Source organism: Coloeus monedula (genome assembly GCF_965178545.1).
Source record: "Coloeus monedula genome assembly, chromosome: 1".
Classification (NCBI taxonomy): domain Eukaryota; kingdom Metazoa; phylum Chordata; class Aves; order Passeriformes; family Corvidae; genus Coloeus; species Coloeus monedula.
In genome coordinates, this window is record NC_138781.1 from 122,861,435 (window position 1) to 122,883,253 (window position 21,819).

At 39.6% G+C, this 21,819-nt stretch overlaps 1 protein-coding gene across 1 annotated transcript in view; it reads left to right on the forward strand.

Annotated features, from left to right (window-relative positions):
- NKAIN3 (sodium/potassium transporting ATPase interacting 3) overlaps positions 1-21,819 on the forward strand; it is a gene marked incomplete at both ends in the record, with an annotated part of 320,103 nt that overhangs the window by 246,546 nt on the left and 51,738 nt on the right. Inside the window, one exon of the mRNA XM_082278597.1 lies at positions 12,385-12,582. Coding sequence (XP_082134723.1) covers positions 12,385-12,582 — 198 coding nt within the window. The remainder of the gene's footprint in view (positions 1-12,384; positions 12,583-21,819) is intronic.

Sequence of the window (21,819 nt, forward strand, 5' to 3'; positions counted from 1 at the left end):
TGGAAATATTGCCTGTCAGTATGAAATGAATAATTAAATGAATTGTATTAACTGACTTCTGCTGCACCAGATTCTCTTTTCCGTAGCATAGGTACTTCACTTCTGCTAGGAAAGGGAGGATTTCAAATTTCATCTGACCTTAAAGTTTCTTTAGGGACTGTCTTTGCTGTTTAAAAAAAATGCTAACAAATTCTTTCTGGAGACTGTCATTGCTTCAGCAGAATGCAAATGAAGGCTGTGATTAAAGGATTGCTCTGCTAAAGCCAAGGTCATTGGCAAACCACCACAAATATTGAAGGACTGGCAAAAATATGTGACCCGCTATCACAGAGAAGAAACACAGAAACAAAATTGTTGTGAAGAAGTGTATGTTTCTGAGAGCATCTTGTGCTTCTTTGAAATGAAAGCAGCAAGTAAACAACCCCTTGCAGCTCAGTAACTTCTGCTGCTTATTGCTTCTTGTCTCATTTTGTATTCTGAGTCTTCAGAAGAGCTGTGGTAGTGTGTACTCTCACTTCTCGGCAGTCTGTTAGTGGCAGACAGTCTTATCCAATGAGCTGTGTAGGAGTTCATTTAAAAGATGGAGTGAATTAGCACATCTTTCTGGTTTGCACACACTCTAAAACAAAAATTTGGATCTTACAAAATTTCCATGGATCATGGAGTTTGATTTATATATTAATATTCCTTATACCTCTTTTAAGGTATTTAAGGTATTAAGGTATTCCTTATTACCTCTTTTAAGCTTTTAGGGTGCACTTGGGTCATGGTCTTTATTGAAACATTAAAAACAGTTGGCCCTTTGCTGTACCCTGATGGATCCATGATTGTCCAAGATGGGGGACTATGGTGTGTGGTGCCCTGGATAGCTGTGATCTGAACTGGTGATACAGAAGCCTCCCTTCTAGACTTCAGGACCCAGCTTTAAGAAAAACAGCAAACAGTGCAAATTACAGCACAGACTGGAGTGCCTAGCGGCAGGGTTCATGAGTTTCGAAGTCTTTCTCTTCAGCTCACTTTCTCATAATAAGACAAACTTCTTATTGTAATTTCATGTCCCTGGGAAAGAAGGCTTTAGCAAAAATGCTGAATATAAGCAGACTTGCCATAAGAGTTGCCAGTATCATGAACAATTGCATTGCTTTGAGCAAGCAGAGAACACAACAGCAGTTGCTTAAACTGGCCTATTAATCTTTAAAAGTGTTCCTGGGTGCAGATAGGAGCTTCCTGGCTAGTCTCTGTTACAGTGCAGATACTGCAACATGCATATCAATCAACAAGACCCGTGGAAAGAAATATATATATGGACTGATTCTTGATAGATGTTTCAGAGATGTTTATTTCTCCAGCCGCATGGCCGGGGCTCTGCCAAGGAACTGAGGCAATCACGGGACCCGAGGGTCCTTCTGCCCGCGCAGGGGAACACAAAACAACCAATGGGGAACGAGGCTGACCAGGGCTAGGGAAACCCCGTGTGTCCCCTCAGGGCCCCTCTCCCAGGGCTACATGGCAGGGGGAGGGCCCCAACATTTCACCAGTTTATTTTTAACAAAAAGAGATTTAAAACTTACCATTGAAAACAACTGGATAAACATAACAAGAACAGTTTTAAAACAAAACAAGCCATCCTCCTGAGTCTTTAAATGTCCAAACAGATTCTCTGGAACATCTTAAGGCTGACAGAAGGGAGACAGGACTCTCCGGGCATGCTTTGTGGGGAAACTGAGGCAGGAGAGGGTTTAATTTCTTCCCTCCCCCTTTTCATCCCTCCCTCAGCATCGGAGGGGAGTTGCAGGGAAAGGGAATTGTATAGGGAAGCCATGGGGTGAAAAACGGATTAGGAATAAACTGGGGATGGGGTAAACTTGGGAAAGGGTTCATATTGGGTATAGGGTAAACGGGGAAAGTAGGTTCTGGGTAGGGAAGTTGCTGGGATGGATATTGTTTATAATTTTGTGCATAACGGCTGCCTTTGACTGGAATACCTCCAGGCCCAGTAACATTTGCTGCTTGTAAACCCTTCTTTCCTTGCACTATATCAAATTGTACAACTTCCCCATCTCCTACACTTTGCAGGTAATTTTTAGGGTTATTCCTTTTAATGGCAGTTCTATGGATGAATAAATCTTCCCCTGTATCATCTTGTGTTATAAATCCATAGCTGTTTTTGACATTGTCCTGCGTGGCTGCTGCCTCACCGACTCCAACATCTCGGCCGGGCCCCCGCATTGCGGCTGCTCCGCGCCCTCCGAGCAGCGCTGCTCCGGCGTGTCTGGGCTCTGTGCGGCCCCGCGTTGCCATCGCCGCCAGCCCCCACCCGTGTGCTGCCCCTCTCAGTCGGGTGTTCCCGGGGCTCGCTCCACCTCGCACTGCGCGGGGCCGGGCCGGCACTGCCAGGTCGCCCTTCTCCCACCACTCCTCGCTCCACTGCCGACACTGCGGCTCACGTGGCTCCACCCGCACGCGGGAACTGCCTCGCTGCTGCTCACAGAGCACTCAGTCCAAGTGGCCTGGGCCGCACAGTCCCTGCGCCAGGCTTCCCTTCACCAAGACACAGCTGACATTGCTCAACAGTCTCAGTAATTAAATAATATTCATGAAAATATTCTCCCATCGGCATATATTTTGACTCAAAAATTAACTGTGTCCAAACGGTATTCCAAAAGTCTTAGGTAAGAATTAAATCCCAAGAAACGTAGAAAAAGTTCTGAAACAACCATGCCAGGAAGTGTTTCAGTTCCTTCTGAGCTTGAATTAAGCTAAAATTTACAAATCATTCTTCAAGAATCTTTTCAAGTTTAAGATAAATGTCCATATGCGGCTCAGAGAGCCAAGAGTCTTTCCACGGTTCCTCCATAATTTAGAGAGAATACCCAAACGAAGGCGAGAAGAGATAGATCTAGAGCAGTTTTTACTCACGAATTTTCTGTCCTTAGGGATCGGTGTCTTGCCATCAATTTTCCACCATCTGCACCATTTGTTACAGATACTGCAACATGATGTATCAGACAACAAGGCCCGTGAAAAGAAATATATATAGACTGATTCTTGATAGATATTTCAGAGATGTTTATTTCTCCAGCCGCATGGCCAGAGCTCTGCTGAGGAACTGCTGCAATCACGGGACCCAAGGGTCCTTGCCCGCGCAGGGGAACACAAAACAACCAATGGGGAACGAGGCTGACCAGGGGCAGGGAAACCCCGTGCCTCCCCGCCAGGGCCCCCTCCCAGGACTACATGGCAGGGGAAGGGCCCCAACAAGTCTCAAAAGAGGAAGTTATATTTCTAAACATTTTCAGAAAAATTTTCAGAAATTTTAACATTCAAGTGGATTTTCAAAAGTCTTTTTACGGTGCTTTTTAGTGTCATCAGAGGCTGGGACAGACCTTTAAACTTAGGACCCAGTCTCTTGTGTGTTTATTTCCAGCATAGAATTTATCTCCTTGATAAGAAGAGATGTTATGGTATTCCTCTCTTTGAGACAGAGCACAGAACCCACCAGAAATGAAGAGAAATTTTAAAATTAATCGTATTATTGCTGCAACATTATATTCTTAATCATGCCTTTATCCCTGTGCTTTGTCTTTGTTCACAACCACTGTGAACAAAATATGGTTACTTGGATAATAACAAAGTTAAATCCGGTTTTGGCTAGAGGCTACATTGCATCTGTTCCTCCTATGGGATTATGGAGCTTTTTGGAAAAAAACTGTGTCCTCTCTTTTCATGCATTTCCTAGTGACTTTAGAACTAAAACTCCATGCAAAGTTTGTAATACTAAGGTGTCCATGGTGAAAGACAAAGGGCTATAAAGAATTAATACTTTTAGTATGATCAAGCCAAGCCAGACCTGTCCATTTTAACTGTAGAAATACAGTTCTTATCAACAGTGCAGGAGTTTTCTCCATTTCATTAAGCAGTGTATTTGTTTAATGCTTAGAGACTGTAAACACAGTGAGGTACTCAGGCCCATGAGTCTGATCCTGTCTTCTTTAATGAGAAATATTAAATAAGAACAATTAATAAGAATAATAAGAAATATTTGTAAATATTATGAAATGGTGTGGAAAAAGTTTGCTGTAACTGTTGTGGGAGCTTGTCTTTGAGGCATCAAATTTTAATTTTGTGATATTTCAAATGTACGTGTGACTCCATAGGGATCTCTGCAATTTTGCTCAGCAACAGCAACAGTAACAACAAAGCTAAAATGTTCTTGCTGAGCCTTGAAATTGTTTTATGTTATAAAGTCCTTTTTCAAATGCTTGTCATTTATGAACCTTTTGGACAGAATTTTTTATGGACCGTAATTGTAGTGTTTTCCCATTTTTGTATACTAAGACTTTTCAAGATTTTTTTAACCTTTCCCATCTCTCTGGCCTGAGTTTTCCTGCAGCATTCATATAGGTGGCTGTATATGGCTTGCCAAAGATGTTTCTAATTCTTCACTGTGTTACATTTCAGTCCTGCCTTGCTTCTTTATTTCAGCCAAAATCAGGTATGGCTTGAGTGAGGAACACACCAATGTGCACAAACCCTTGGCTTTGTACAAACCCTTGTCATATTCCCAGTCTCCAAAACTCAAAGCAATTCTCACAGTTTGGCATCACTCCAAATCTGTGGATCTTTCATACTTCTGGATCATCAGAGGGAATAGGTGAGAGTAATTTTCAAACCAAGTACTTGGCTTAATCACGTGTCAAGGACTCCACCGGAGCACAACAACTCTTCTGGGCAGTTGTGACTTCTTTGTGCTGGTGAATTTCCTATGACAAGTGGTAAGACTCGTATTGATCTAATCGCCCTGTCTCATGCTGTTTTTTCCTTGCATGTTGGAGCTTTTTCCTGCCATACTCTGTTATATCTCTGGACTGTATCTCAGACAGAGAGACTTCCACAAAGGGAGGTGAAACAAGGAAAAGACATGGAGCCAGGATTTGAGCATGGGTCTGAATATTGCCAAAGATCAGAGCTCATCTTCAGGGGCAACAAGTTTCAAAAACAGCCCCTTGCTGGTTCTCATAATTTGTTCTTGCAAGTGATACTACCACTACATGAAGAAGACAGCAGTATGCTTCTCTTGTTGACTTCTTGCCTTCTGGCTTCCTTAAAGACATTCTGCTGCATTCCACTTTTGTAGTAAGTTTGGTAAATCTAATTTTAAAATTGCTTGCTTTGCAAAACAGTATACAGATCTCTGAGCATGTAGCAAATTAAACAGTGCAGGGAAACTATTTTTATAACATAGGTAGATCATCTGCCTGACTTCCAAATAAGTTTCCAGAAATACTATGTTCACTTTTAAAATATAAGATAAAATCTGACAGCACTCTCTATAGCCCAAGGAATAAAAGTAGTAAAAGAAGGAGAAGCCAGTACTTGCTAAGCTTAACTAATTTTTTTTTTTTTTTGGAAGGTTGCAGGTATGGAGGGTAGACTGTTGGGAAATGGTTAAAAAGGATTGTAGACAGATTTGAAAAAAAAAAAAAAAAGTAGAGTAAATCAATGTAACTTTCTAACAGTAATTATGCTTGATATGGAAATCTTTCCCTTTAGTCATGGTCTGATGCCATGATTACAGTCTTTGAACCTCTAATCTTTGTAAGTGAGAACCATGAGCCTCTAATCACACCAAGCAGACATTACTTTACCTCTGTACCTCTTTTAACCACTGTCAGCCTATGATGCTGGGGTCACATCGTGGTCTGTGTCTGAAGACTTTGATACTGTGAATTTTCTCTTTTAGTGGTAATTAATTTAGGTGTATCGCATGATTCCTCTGGTTTAGTGTGCATTGCTAGCACAGAGATGAATTTGCTATGTCTAGTCTGCCATGCAGTTCAGACTGATGAATAGTCCCAATGGAGTCAACCCGTAAGTTTCAATTTAAGAATACTCTTCATGTCATTTATTCAGCAGGGTGCTCAGGATGAGGTAAAGATACTGACTGTTATATCTTGAGCAGCCCAGAATCAACATTAGTTCTTCATCTTATCCCATTAGCAGTTGAGCAGGCTACCACAATCACTGAGTGGGCTACCTTCAAACTCTAGCTCATGGAATAGGTAAAAGCCGTCATTTTTAAATTAAAAACAAACAGGGAAAAAAAAAAGAGTCAATATTCAAAAATTGTCATCCCAATAAAGACAATGTGGGAGCTAGTGACACAAATTTCCCTATTTGGAAATGGGAAAAGGCCTTGGTCTTCTTCGGTATTGTCTGCCCAGGCCTTCAAAACTGTTTGTTCAGCACAGAGAGAGGAGATGGAATGTAACTGGTCACACACAAAGCAAGCTAGAATCAGAACCTGTTGTTTCAGGTAACAGCAGGGTGGAAAATTAAGGTTATGCTGCCAGTGGGGGTCTTTGGCTGATAGCTGATGGTCATGTTTCCAAGTACTTCTACAATTAGAGCAGATTTCATTAATGCTGAGACACATGATTTATATCTTGTGAGGAGTAATGTCTCCTTGAGATTAGATACTAAGGAATGTGTGTGTCCCTTGTCCCTGCCAACACCCCTGCATCTTAATTACAAACATAATTGGGTGTAGGGAATTACAAGGAAGTGTGCTATTCCTTTCCTAGCATTATGCATATAAACTTTTATTCCCTGTTGACCAGGTGTTTGATTGAAAATCTTTTCTCCTCACTGCTTAAACAAAATATGTGTAACAAGTCAGAACAGAGCATCCTTGTTACACTTAGGAAATGGAATGGGAATATTTAATGCCTCAGCCTAATGTTCATTTATAATAAACATTATAGTATGTATCAATAAAACAAAAAGTGTTAGGAAACGCTAGGTACCACACAAGCAACAATAAAGTCAAGATCTCTAACATTATGCTTTGCCAGGCCTTTGTGCTCTTGCACTTTTCTATAAAATTGCAAGTGTTGGCTGTTGTTTTGTGAAGGAAAAAAGTGCTTCTCCACCATCCTGCTCAACACACTGTTCTTGTTATAGTTTTCTGTTACAGTGCAGATACTGCAGCATGCGCATCAAACGGTGAGGCCCGTGGAAAAGAAATATATATGGACTGATTCTTGATAGCTGTTTCAGAGGTGTTTATTTCTCCAGCCGCATGGCCGGGGCTCTGCCAAGGAACTGAGGCAATCACGGGACCCGAGGGTCCTTCTGCCCGCGCAGGGGAACACAAAACAACCAATGGGGAACGAGGCTGAGCAGGGGCAGGGAAACCCCGTGTGTCCCCTCAGGGCCCCTCTCCCAGGGCTACATGGCAGGGGGAGGGCCCCAACATTTCACCAGTTTATTTTTAACAAAAAGAGATTTAAAACTTACCATTGAAAACAACTGGATAAACATGAGATAACAAGAACAGTTTCAAAACAAAACAAAGCAAGCCACCCTCCTGAGTCTTTAAATGTCCAAACAGATTCTCTGGAACATTTTAAGGCTGGCAGAAGGGAGATGTGACTCTCCGGGCATGCTTTGTGGGGAAACTGAGGCAGGAGAGGGTTTCTTCCATTTGTACTTGTTGGAACTCTAAACAACACTAGTTAATTTCTTCCCTCCCCCTCTTCATCCCCCACTCGGCATTGGAAAGGGATTTTTGGGGAAACAATTGGCAAAGGCATGGTTTTGTGAGGGAAACCATGGGTGAAAAAACGGATTGGGAATACAGTGGGGGTAATAGGATATTGGGTAAAAGGGAAAGGTGGGATTAGGAAAGGGAGACTGTAGGGGGGGCTTATAATAGAGATATTGTCTAACATGAGTACAGTTTTTAACATATATACTGCCTTTTACAGAAACATCATCAGGCCCAGTGACTTCTGCTGTGTTTAACCCTTTTCTACCTTGCACAATTTTGAACTCCACCACCTCTCCATCTCCCAAGTTTGGGATGCATTTTTCAGGGTTATTCTTTTTAATAGCAGTTCTATGAATGAATATGTCTTCCTGGTTGTCACATCTCGTTATAAAACCATAATTTTGTTTAACATTATACCATTTTACTATTCCTAAAACCTTGGCCATGATGATTTTTTCCTTTTTCCGAGTGGCTGCTGTTTTCTGTCTCGCTGCGTTTTTGCTTTCTCTTTCGTTTTCACTCGCTCCCGTGTTGGAATTGTCAGTGCTGCTGGGGCCGTCGGGGCTGCTCGTGCCTGCGCGCTCTTCCCGGGGTCGCATTCGGGACCGCACGGGCCGCGCTGGGCCGCGCCGCTCAGCTCCCTGCGCGCCGTCACCTCAGCTCTCAGCTGCGCTGCCGCTGCCTGGGGCTGCGCCCACGTCTCGGCCGGGCCCCCAAGAGGTGACCCCCCTGTGCCCTGCTCCAGCGCACGTTTCAGCTGGGTGCGGCTCTGCTCCACCGCCAGCCGCCGCCTGCGCGCTGCCCCTCTCAGTCGGGTGTTCACGGGGCTCGCTGTTTTCCTAAGAGTGTATTTTTAAATACTAAAAAGGAATGAAAGAAATATAAAATAACATGTCATAAAGCAGAAGCATACACTCAAAGAACAAATACCTGTGGTGGTAATCATGTCACAGCATAATATTTGTTTGTTATGAAAGGCGATCTTGGTGAATTGGGTTTTCTCCCTGGAGTTTCAGTGTGGTTTTTTTGTTTTCTTTAAAATGGGTGATTTTAGTTACTCTTAAATTCTCATTAAGTTTTGTGTTGTTTTTATAGACACTGTGAGTAAATTTTACACAAATAAATGAAAGGAACATCATCCTGTTACTACTCTGTAACATCTTATACTTTGATTTATTAAACTTTACCTAGACTCACCACCTAAATAATTGAATCCAAAAAATCACAGAATGCTTTGCATCAGAAGGTACTTCAAAGATTATCTAGACCAACCTCTCTGCAATGGGCAGGGACATCTTACACTAGATCAGGTTGCTCAAAGCCCTGCCCAATAGAAAACATCCACTTGAAACCAAATGTAGAATTTAAGCAGATGTAATGAAATTAAACATTATCTCCAAGCACTTAGAAACAGTATTACTCAGACTCACAGGGATTACATCTCACCTTAAAAGAATGTATGTGCCATAGCAATGATTTCCAATAATAATCAGAATTAATCCTTGGGCTGACAGCCAACACAAATCCTATATATAGTTTAAAGGCTTGAAAAGCCATAGACCATAAAGTGGGACTCTACATCAGTAAAGTATGATTATGGGCTGATCCTATATTCAGGAGCAAACTTCTTACCAAAGATTGGAGTATTGCTTTAGTGCTGACTAAAGAAGGGAGGAGTAGGGGATGGGATTTCACTTCCCTGTGTCACTTCCCTAAGTCACACAATTTTCCTGGAAGATCTGTTGCCTGTGTTCTGCCTCCTCTCTGTTTATGGTGTCTATCTGAGAGATTACCAGCTGAGGAAGTACAGTTTGCCTGCTGATATATGGAATTAAAGTCTAGATATATGCTCAGAAGAGACCAATTTTCCATCCATGATTGAAATTTCAATTGTTAAATGAATCCCAACTGGATTAGTTAGAAGGACGACTTGGTTTCTCTTGTACAGAGCCTGAAATTGAGTCTCTTGCTTTGCAGCAGCATTTTTTTTCTGAGAAATAAGCATTTTTATTTGTCACCTGCTGATGATTAAACTTTTTATACATTTTTTTTAATAATTGCCAGTGAAATTGGAAGATAGTAAATGATCCATTGAAAAACTTCAAGCATCTGCTTGTACTTTCTGAAAGATTCGTAACTTGCATTGAACACAGAAGTGAAAATAAGCCACTTGGGCAGCAGCTTTTCCACCATGCTCAGGGTTTCCAAGCTGTGAATTTACAAATACCGAAACACTCTCAGGAATTCACTGACATTTAAAATCTGTACATCCCAGCAAAGAGTCTTTGAATTTTCTACGGTTCTGTAAACCCATAGTAAATGACTATAAAGATACAGGTTAATTTTTTTAATGCTTGGTGCATTTGACTCACTTTATGGATTAAGAATCTTCAAGTAGTTAGAGAGAAGTGTTTCAGCTGCTAGGAAAAAAAAAATTGATTTTTCTTGTTGTCAGGCTTTCTTTTATTGATTGGCAGTTTAACATTTATCAGCTCGAACAGCTTATGGCTGCCATTTTGTGAAGTGATATTTCAGAGGTCAAGCTCACGCACCAAATGGTTTTGTTTGCATTTCGAAAACTGATCCTTGCTGGACCATCATTATCTGCTTTTACCTGCTTTGAGAGCTCAGAATGTAATACACAAAGTGAAAAGTAATTATGGAAATCTCCTCTTACAACCTTTATCCAGAATTTCTGAATAAGAATTTATTTTTAAAATGTAGTAAGTGCTGTCATGACATTTCTTTGGGATTTTTTTGCTGTTTTCTTCTTACCTGAATCACCAGCAGCCTTGAAACATGAACATGACCATCAAGTAAGCAATTTTTTTTAATCACCCCAAGAGCCAAACATAACAGTTTCCCAGAAATTAAGGATCTTATTTATGAGGTGTTTGTACTGTTTGCATGCCAAAATCTTACATTTTTCATTTGTTGGCAAAATTTATCAAGCTGTTTCCCTATGGAATTTTGTCACTGGCTGTGAACTAGCAAAGTACAAACACTGTAATAGGGTATAATTTTTAAAACAGCAAGACAGAAAACAGTAAAGGACAAATAGACCCACAAGAGCAAAGAAAGTTGTGACACCAACACTATGGACATCATGACTTATTCCCACAGTTGTGATAACAAAGTGTTACCTTGCAATATTTGATACACATTAACCCACCAATCCATATTGCTTCTCAACAAAGAGCTTCTGAAATAGGTTAGATTGAATATGTGTGCGCTGCTTGACAACTGGCATTTCTTAGAATTGACAATTTTTAAAAGCATTTGATAACACTGTGCAATCTCCAGCATTGTTGTACAAAGAAAGCCTTGGCTGTTCCCTGAGACTCTATATTTATAATTATATTTTCATTAAACTGAGTTGTCTGTCAGCTTCTGATTTCACGAGTTGTTTTCATGTTGCAGCTGAAAATTTTCTAAACCGGTATCAGGGATTGACATGCAAAGTCAAAAGACAAATGCCTCATCAACTGGAAATAATGCTCTAGCAAGCCTGCATTTAAAGGGTAAAGAAGTTGTGGAGAAAAAACCAGCAGATCACAAAGGCACATTTCTTACTGATAACTAGAATATAGTTAGGATGGCAGTATTTAATTCCTTTGTTAATTTTCAGGTGTGGCCAGAATAAAGGCAATTAACAAAGGAAAATAAAAAGTGTACTACTTCTGCAACTGGAATCTGCACTGAATATCCCTTTGGTCAGGATGGAAGTAAATGGCCACAGACAGGACATATTTGTGGGTTGCAAAGGGCAGATTGGTGTCACTAGAAATGCTCACAAACTGTCATGTATGGAAGCCAGGGGTATTTTGTGGGCATATGGCTCACAATTTGCAGACATTTTTTACTTGAAGTTGAGAATGGGAAACATGGAAACGTAAATCTGAATTAATTGTTTAAAGTATCAATATAACTCAGCTCTCATTTATCTCCAGTGAGGAGGGTTGGGGTTTTTTGCATTTAAATGACATCCATTCAACTTCAGTGTATTTCACTTATGCATGACCTAAAGACCCAAATCTGTTGTTAATTCAAATGAATTTTCCTTTTTGTACTTCATGGGTAAGCTCTTAGAAAATCTGTAGCACATTAGTAGGTTTGCCACTTTCACCGCTCCAAGTGGAACTGGGATGATGTTTACTAAAATGCACAGACATTATACATCCTGTGTGGGTTACAATGCAACTAGTACTCACCAGGGTAGGTTTAGTATCTGATCAGGAAGATAATTTGAGTGAAGAGAACTTACTGCTTTTATTTTAAACCCAGATCAGTTCACAAAAGTAGGTTCTTTCATTAAACTGAAAAATTGGTAATCTGGATGAGGGGCAGAGGGAAGAACAGAGAGAAGGATGCTTGACTGGAGACATCTTCTCATTTGAATCTGATTATGGAAGTCATCAAATAAGATGTAAATTTGATTTAGATTGTCTCCAATACCGTGGGGTAAAACTGGCTCTATTGTCTGTTAAAAAGAAATAAATTAGTTCTTAAATTACATTCTAATCAAGTAACAGCAAAATTCCTTTTCAGGTTGTAAGTCCAAGGGAACAGTACCTGGTTTTGTACAGTACCTGGTATGATGGTTCTTATGCCAGGCAGAAGTTCCTCTGCACAACTACAAAATAATCAGTGAATGTTTGCAATTTCCTCTCTCCACTTCAACATCCTACTTTCATGCTAAAATTACTGGGGTGAGGATTAAGGATAATTATCTCATTGCCCTTATAAAATTGAAAAGAACTTTTATTTCCCCTTTCTTTACCTTAAATAACAGAAAGTCAGAGGTGTTCACGTGTTTTCCCTCCCTCTCCTAGGAAACAGATCTCATGACCTTTAACATCTCAATGCACCGCTCTTGGTGGCGGGAACACGGGCCCGGCTGCATACGGAGGGTGGTCCGTCCTTCTTCCCCTGGCATCCTAGAGGATTACTCCTATGTCTCCGTGACAGGCTGCATCATCGATTTCCAGTACCTAGAGGTCATTCACAGCGCTATCCAAATACTCCTCTCTGTAAGTTCACGTTTCTTTTCATACTGGGATTCCGTCAGTCCTTTCACACACAGCCTGCTGCTGTTGCATGTCCTGGAAAGGGGATGTAGTAGGTGATAGATAGCTACAGAGATTTTTAATTGTGTTTTGAATTAGAGAATTATATATACCTTATTAAAATGTGCACTGTTGTTATCTTTCCTTATATCTCTTAATGCTCTATACAGACATAGTACCCATTCTGGTCATTGCTGGGATAGGTGAAAATTAACTTGAGTCCTTGGCTCTCATTCATTGAGACATGTAGAGCAAACGAAAGCAGACTTGTCTGAAAAAATTTGCCTAAACCTTTCTGAAGTTCACAATCAATGACGCCATTTATTTAGCCCTGATTGTAAATATATTTTACATGATACATAGCTAAGTTTCTTCCCAGACTCAGATATGGATTAGTCCTTGAAAAAGGTCAGAAAAATATTAGGAATTAAAGTGTGCATTTATATTTAACCATGTTATTTTTTCTCTCCTTGAACTCTGCATTATCAGAATACTCTACCTCCGTTGTCCACATTTGTTGCAACACGAGTCAAAAATGCAATTACAAGAAGTCATTAAAAAAGGCTGCAGTGCAGGGAAGTGCTGGGACTCAATGAGTTTCTTTGGGAGCAACAGCCCAGTCTTGGCCACAGTTTTTCCTCAGTCTGTTGGCTGCTTCTGCTTGTGATTAACAGGTTGTTTGGCATGAACTGTGTGTGATCTCCTAGAAGTGGTAGCTTTCTCTTCATAGCTGTGTGTAGTGCATTGTAACTGGCTGGCCCCAAGTGGTCACACATAGGATCGATCACCCCAGATGTCCAGACCTATTTTGAGGACATAAATGCTTGTGGCTCATGGTCCTAACCATGGCTACCAAGGCTTGTTGGACAGTGGGAGAAGAGGTGTGGTCTGCAGTCCACACCTGCTAGTCAGGTGAACTACTTGGTCTGAGCAGCCGGAAGGGTTGCATATTTCTGGTCTGTTTGGTACTTCAAGGTGTTTAAGTATCAAACTGGTACATACTACCACTTGCAAAATAAAAGGGATCTTCAGAATAAATCTCACTCATGAGTTTAAAATCATTTTTAAATTTCAATTTTTACTTTTTTTCAGCATTAGCATATTTCTCTTTTAAAAGAAAAGAAATCAGTATATGTAGTTACATCTATCATTCTGTCCAGTTGTCTGAAAGTTCAAGATAATTCCTCTGCAGTACTGAATGCCTTTTGTAAGATGCCAAGTGCTTTTTCCTTGCTACTGCTATTAGTTGGACTTGGATAAACTTGTACATCTGTGATTAATGAACTTCTACTTGATGATCCAGGTCGGAAGTAGTGCACTTGGTTTATACACCAGTAACATCACCTGCACCTACACAGGATATGTGTCTTATCCTGGTCTATCAGCTTCTCAGGCATCAGTGACATCACAAGACCTACACAAGCCTTCTCCCAACCACCCTTCAGTCAGGCAGCAAAGACTGAGTCAGGATCTTTTCCAGGAAAGACAAAATTACTTCTCTTGCGGCCCAGCCTTGTATACGCCAACATAAATTATAACCTTACTGTGAAAGTGGGCCTTCCAGAAGAGTTCTGCACATTCAGGCTTAACTGCATGCACCTTCCTTATTTTTGTGTGGCCCTGATGCTCAAAGCAGGTGCTTCTCCCTTGAGTTCATTTGCAGCAGACTTCCCTCACAATGCAATGTCATTCACTCTGCATCAGTGAGCCTATACAAAGGATAATGAAGTGTGGTTAGTTTAAAAGGAGAAAACCATAAATATTTTAAACATTTCCTCACTTCTATAAGAAAAAAAAGTATATGTTAAAATTTTTTCTAGTATTCTTTGTGATTATCAACAGATTTGGAGTTCGATACAGCTGGTTGTTGATCACAGGAACTGTTTTCTTCTGCACTTATTAGTGCAGTACGGTTCTGTCAAATGACAGGAACACAAATACTAATATTAGAATAATAGAATAAACACAATTAATATAAACAAACTAAGCAAATATGAAAATGAAAAAATATAGAAATTCTGTAATAGTTATAAAGCATAAGATGTAACTGTCCTTCCCTTTCTGAAGAAGTGACTGATTGCCATTCTGGGTTAAATAAAAATTCTAATTCAGTTGAAAATTTGAAATGTTCCAGTAACTTATAAGGCATGACTGTGAATTAAATAGTTGTGAGTTTCAGATACTGCTTTGATTGATATACACAATGCTAAAATTAAAATACTGTATGCAAAGTAAGATTTTCCTCCAGTTTTACTACCTTGCTACCCCATCTGTGACATGTTATGATTAACATACCATGAGTCTCTACTTCAGTATCCCTTCCAAATTGCAGTTTAGGCTTGTTTCAAGTACTGTCACACAGGACAGAAATCACCACCTGGATTATCAAATAATTTGCAGTTTCCTCCCATTTTCTGAGCACTACTGACTTGAGGAAGTTCCCATCCATTTTGGATGCATAGCTGCTTTCCTCATTGGGGTACCAATTTCAGTTGTTAGTTAAAAGGTCCTTTAGGTTGTCTTTTCAGAGGACTGAGGAGCTGTAGACCATAAGATCATTCTTTTTACCTTTTCCTGGTAGCTAGTCCCAAAAGCAGACTATTCCTTTTTGGACATTACAACCTACTTAATTTTCATAACATTTTTATGTAGCAATAGTAGTGTAACAAACCATTTTACAGTGTAACAAAAAACTTTATTGGCATAACAAATCATTTTATCATGATAACCCTTGTCCAAATGACTGGGAATGCAAACACTTCCATTTGGTAGAGAATTAGAGCCTCTGAAAGAAGAAATACCTCCAGGGGTAAGTACTGGATACCTGTCGAGATATATAACTCACTAGCAGCATTATTGAAAGGTGACTTTTTATTTTTATTTTTTTAACTGGTATAAAGATTTTTATATGCACAGAATGCTGCAGCTGTGACTGCATTAAACCCTGCTTCAGGGAATAGGTTTGACAGTCATTTATTTAATTTTAACATGGTAAAGCTATTTTTTTATCTGCTTTGTAGTTGTTTATAAAAAATATTTTTATTGGTGAAACAGTAACTTTGTATCTCATCCTGCTGCTGGGTGCCTATTCAAGTGAATGGTAGCTGAAAGATGTTAAACATTTCTTTCAGTTGGGGGAGAATCAAGAGAAGTTTGAGACAATAGGATGCAATTAATAGTAAATAATAATTATAGTTAAATTTTGTGTTTAAAATCTATATTTATTTGATGTAGTGCATAATATATATATTATTTTGATGAATAAATTCTTCTGCACAACACCTTTAAAATGCAAGGCAGATCATCATTATAGAAACCTATTTTCAGAAAACAAATTAATAATACAGTCAAAATGGTGAAAGCTTAGCATCTTTGAGAAAGACACTTCATACAATTTTTTTAGTTATTTGAAAATAGATAATGCACACTGAGAGGATTAAATGCCAGGTACACACTGGCTTCAATAGCTTGAGCATTGAAAAGTTCTCCAAGTTATTGCAGAGAGATTTGTATTAGACCCAGAGCCTAATATGACTTTAACACTGTGCAGCAGAAAGCCCCAAGCCAGAGTTCACTGTGCTAACTCTGGAATTAGCAGCCACATGACTTCACCAGTGCTGAAGAAGCAAAATTAATAAATTTTGGCAGAGCAACGGGCTGTCACAACTAGATGCTTCTGGGCCAGGAGATGTTACCTTCTTACAATGCTGCGTTACACAAGGTGAAGTTAACTTCCTTTCCATTCTCATCACAGCATAGAAGGATAACCTATAATCTAGACCACTGAAGGAAGGGGGGAAGCAAAGAAAGTGATAGCCTAAAAAGCCTAAAAACATGAAAAACACTGAAGCTCTTCAGCATGTTGATGCTGACCAAATTCAGGATATTTTGAAGGAAGCTACTGGTTTGCTTTGCAGAGGTCCAGCTGTTGCCTCTCATAAGCATCGATTATTGTAACCCTCAGGCTTCCTGCTGGACCTACAGAAAAGGAACAGACAGAAAAAAACCCCTAAACTCTCTCTTGCAGAGTCATCTATAAATCCAGACAAAGATGTGATATAGAGAGATTAAGAATATTGAAATTTTTCCATAGTGAAGTAAAAAGCAGTGAGCATATCCATGGGAATAGCTTATCAATGGGGAATAGCTTATCACATACACTACGAAGCACAAAACATACACTAGAATAGAAAAATACATTACTTTCTACAGAATGTAATGAAGCTGTAATATCAGAAGTATAAGAAAAAGCACTCCTGGTAGCCACTTTGGAAACTGGATACTGTGGTCACTGTGAGCAGAGTCACTATCTGCTAAAGTGTATGTCCTAAAAAGATATATTCCCAGTGCTTCTTTGAACTCCTGAATTTATAAATGTTGTACACCTTCCCTGAGAGGTAACAGGCTTCTAAAGCAGCTTTCAATATAGTGTCTGAATGCTCAGTAACATGTCTACCACTAGCAGAAAAATTGCAACCTCTGTATCACAAAATCACAAAGAAGGGTTGAGGTGGGAAGGGACCTCTGGAGGTCATCTGATCCAACCCCCCTCACACTCAGCTGGGTCCACCTAAAGCAGCCTTCCCAGGACTGTGTCCAAACAGCTTTTGATTATCTCAAGGAGAGAGACTCCACAATCTCTCTGAGCAACCTGTGCCTGGGCTTGATAACCCTCACACTGAAAAAGTGTTTTCTGGTGTTCAGAGGGAGCCTCCTGTGTTCCAGTTTGTACCCAGACCCAGCGCTGCAGGTGAGGCCTCAGCAGCGCTGAGCAGAGGGGCAGGATCACCTCCCTTCATCTGCTGGCAGTGCTTTGCCTAATGCAGCCCAGGGTATCAGTTGCCTTCTATGAGGCAAGGACACACTGCTGACACATTTTCAGCCTGATACTCACCATGAACCCCAAGTCTTTTTCTGCCGAAATCCTTTCCCCCAAACTGGGTGGCCCCTACTATAGTTCAATGGATGAGGTTGCTCTTCCCAAGGTGCAGGACTTTGCTCTTCCCCTTGTTGAACTTCATGAGGTATGTTATGCTAAAAAAAAAAAAAAAAAAAAAAAAAAAAAGAATTCTAGCTCTTACCTCATTTTCTATAAAAATGGTCCCTATCTGCCCAAAAGATTCATAATTATTGACATAAATTGATGCTAAACACTTTTTAAAATCTACTTGTTAGTATTCGTAATCTTGTCATCCATACATTTGCAGGATTATCCTGTTTTAATTAACCAGGTATGATGATTTCAAATATTTTGAATTTTCATTATTATTATTATTCATAATAATACAATAATCTGTGTCATAAAGATCATTGCATCCTCCTGTTTGTGAGGATTCTATTCCTCTTACTTTTTCTGCACCGTTCTCTGATGTTCTTAATCTCTGTTGTTCTCTCCAGTATACAAGCATCACATCTATAGGGAAATGATAAGCAAGGATCTGACTTAATTTCTGAATATCTGTCACTAGTCAGTGCCTCATACTGACTTCATGCAATTGTCTCACTTTGTGAATTATTTCTGCCCTGCTATCTTCAAAGAATCTGCCAAATGTTGATTATTTGACGTAAGAATTAATTATGACATTTGGTAGGCTTAACTGCTTTTTTTTTAATCAGAGAAAAATAGAATTTAATTTAAAAAGATATTTAGCACAACAGACATTAAAATGGAGGTTATGAGTCTTGTGTAAATAATTAATCAGGGGAAACACTGTGACTACTGAGCTATACACTGAGATCACAGGCAGTGCTGGAGTGGCTTAATGTATTTCAGGTCATTGACCAAGCTTTTACTACTGACCCATAAATCTGAATGCTTTTTTGGTTGATTTGCATGGCTTGTCCTCTATCCCTGATGTTAAGATTACCTTCTCTATGCCATTGGGAAAGTTCCAGGAACTGCTCCAAAAGAGGTTACAAAGCAGCTTTTGCCCCTGCCAGAGCTGCAGGTTGGTTCATGTTCATTTAAATGTAACAAAAGGTCTAATGATATCAATATATAATGTGGCTCCTCTGGGGCACTGCAGCAGCCCCTTTTTTCCTGTTAGTTATGGCGCTGCTATTTTTATAATTGGATAGAAAAGGATGCTAGGAAGCATATCATATATGTTCTCCAAAGAAAATCCCTGTAGGGGCTGACACCAGTGCTCAGGCAAGGTCCTTGCTTCCTTTATGTTTCCTCGAGTGACAAGTGATTGATTAAGAAAGCCAGTCAACATCAGGTAAGAGAAAAGCATGAGGTAATTTTGAGTTAAGGGCTATAGGAATGACACATGAGTAAAACATAGTTGTCCTGAAGGTATTCCATATTTTCTTTAATTTTAGTTTGGACCCTTCCCACATTTTTTGTTCAGAAAACAGTTGATGTCTTCTTTCTCATAATAAACAATTGTAAAGTGGTGTGGAAAATTAACTTTTTTCATTGTCTGCAGAGCTGAGCTTCAACATTACTCCAAAAAAGTGTATGAAAGATATGCCTGTTCTTCATCACAACCATCACAATCATCATCATCATCATCACAACAACAATAAAACCAATAATAGCCAGGAACACTTGTCTCTTGGCCATGTGAATAGACAGTTATGGTGAACTGTTGGCTTCTCACAGATTTATTAGTAAGTTTGGTGAGATCACCAGATTATTGAAAATCAGAAGAATTTTTTCAGCCTGAGCAATGTTACAGAGGAGTTGTCAGTCTCTGAAACAGACTGCAAGCAAGCTACAGAGGCTTGTGCAAGCCTATAGCTTTCAACATTACTTCCAGTGCTTTTCTGTAGCTGTGTCATTGTATTTGCATCAGGAGCTGTGTCTTGTGCAATTCTTCTGCTGACTGTAGTATTGGTTCAGGGATGCATACAGCCCACTTCACCTTTGCCATTAACAAGCCTTCAGTGTTAAAAAACAAGAGAATATATATACCAAGAGAAAGAAATAGTGAGAGACTGTATCTGCACTAACATTCTAGAAATGGCCTTGTCCTTTCTTGTTAAATTTGGTTAGACCTCATTATTCATGGTAGTGCGTAGGTAGTAAAATACACAAGTACATTTGTCTAAATACTAGGCTGGGTCAATAAACCAACTATGTGAGACAGGATCAAGATAAATCTGTGGTTTTTCATCTCCGTTGTCAATCCAGGGATGCCTGCTTTCCAAGCAGCTCATTTAAAAGGAACTGAAAACACTGATATTATAGCTATTTGCATTCTCATTCATTCATTAACTGTTATGATATGGATTTGTGAAAAAGACTTGGCCAACTACTGCACCAGAGATGGCTGAGGTTGAGGGGATAGCAGACAACAGTTCAAGCATTAGCCACATAGTAGTGCCCTCACCTTGATAGTTAATCTACATGGGAACTTAGTTGTTCTAGATATTCTGTAGTACTTGATACAGAGTTGTTTGACATTTTACATGAGAATTACTGTGACAATTCTTCTATTGTCAAAAATGTTAGTGAGGTTCTGTGCAGGTATTCTGAAATACTTTTATTTATGCAAAAGTATTTATAGTAAAAAGAGAAATCAATGTTTTTAGTTTAACCTTTATGGAGCTCATTAATATTTTGTTGCAAATTATGCAGAAGAACTGGAAGTAAATGGGAGATTTGGAAAATAGCTTGTTTTGCTCCCTTCAACCTCTGCCCATAATTGCCACACCCATGGCAGAAACAGTGTAATAGACTAAATGTCTGCAACATATTTCTTGCAATTCTCAGATACTTTCATTCGTCTTCATTTCCTTCATCTAACTTCATTTCTGAAGTTAACGTGGACTAGTACTGAGCAGGGAACTGCAGCAGCCCAGTGCACAGCAAACATGGTGACCACAGATTCCAATACAAGTGAGTATCTGCACAAATAAGCAGGAGAGGTGGTGAAAGAGGTAAAGGCAGGCTAAAGTGCCTCAGCAAACTTGTACTTCTACATGCTATCTTTAGAGCTGAGCAGAATGCTGAATGTTGCACTAGGAATTTGGACATCATTAGAGAATAGAGTGAAAAGTGTAACAGAGATTGCCAATCTAAACATCTTTTTAGAGAACACAGAAATCAAACATTTTTCATTAAGAAAAGTGAAAGCAGTGTTTGCTTTGAACTTTAGGGATATTTTCTTGACTATATTATTGGCAGCCTTTAACCCTTTGATGAGCTACTGGGACAACAAAGATCCTGGAAATTCAGAAAGCCAGAGTATATTGTTTCTTAAGATATTTGTCTTCGTGCCTCTCAGGACACTCACAAGCTTTCAGCAGTTTGTGAGAACCAGTGCATGATAGTTTACTTGGAAGGTGGAATAAAATTTCTACCTTTCTGCCAAGCTGCAGTTCTGCATTGCCAGGAGTGTGTTGCATCAGGTCTGCTCCAGCTGTGAAGTTGATAAACCAACCAAGGAAATTAACTCCTTTAGGCTAAGAGTTTACTGGGTGATTGACAGCTCTGGATAGGCTTGACTTTGCTGCAATTTTTTTTATTATTATTTCCAAAGAACACAGTTCTCTAATAGATTTTTACATGCAGATATGATTTTAAGTAAAGGTATTTTACTATTTTACTGATTCCTTAGTCTGCACATGTAGTGTAAAAGACACAGGCAAAGCAGAGGTGAGCCTCCCACTGCAGTCTCACTGAGCCTGACAGCAATAGATGCATGCTCACTCATGCTCAGCAGCATGATTCTTTCTGCATATTGTAGTTCATAATCATGTGCCCAGACTTTCTTATATGGGGGAAAATATCCACTGATTAAAACCCATCTCTGTGTGAGCTTCCACTGACAGGACATTTTTCTTTTAATCATGTACAAAATCCACAGCCTAGCTTCTTCCATTAAAATTTGTTGCCTGAATGTGACCTGACTGCAGAAAGAATTCTTCTTTTCTCTCAAATGCAGTCCCCAGTGATTTGCAATCCTCTCTGTTTTTTCCTAAGGAAATAGGAGAAGCCAGGGGAAGGATTTCACTGAACAAGCAGTGAAGCCACCTATACTCCTCAAGATTTGAGGAAATTATTTGATTTTCACTGAGGAAGGAAGTCAAGGTGCATATGCTCATAGAATTACTTGCTCTCAGAACTACTCACAGAAAGACAGACAAGGTTTTCTAGGAAAATATATTTTGATACAGGAAGACTGCAGTGCAGACTAAGTTTTAAATGCCCTGTGTTCTGCAAATGTTGCCTTCATAGCTTTTGTAGCTAAA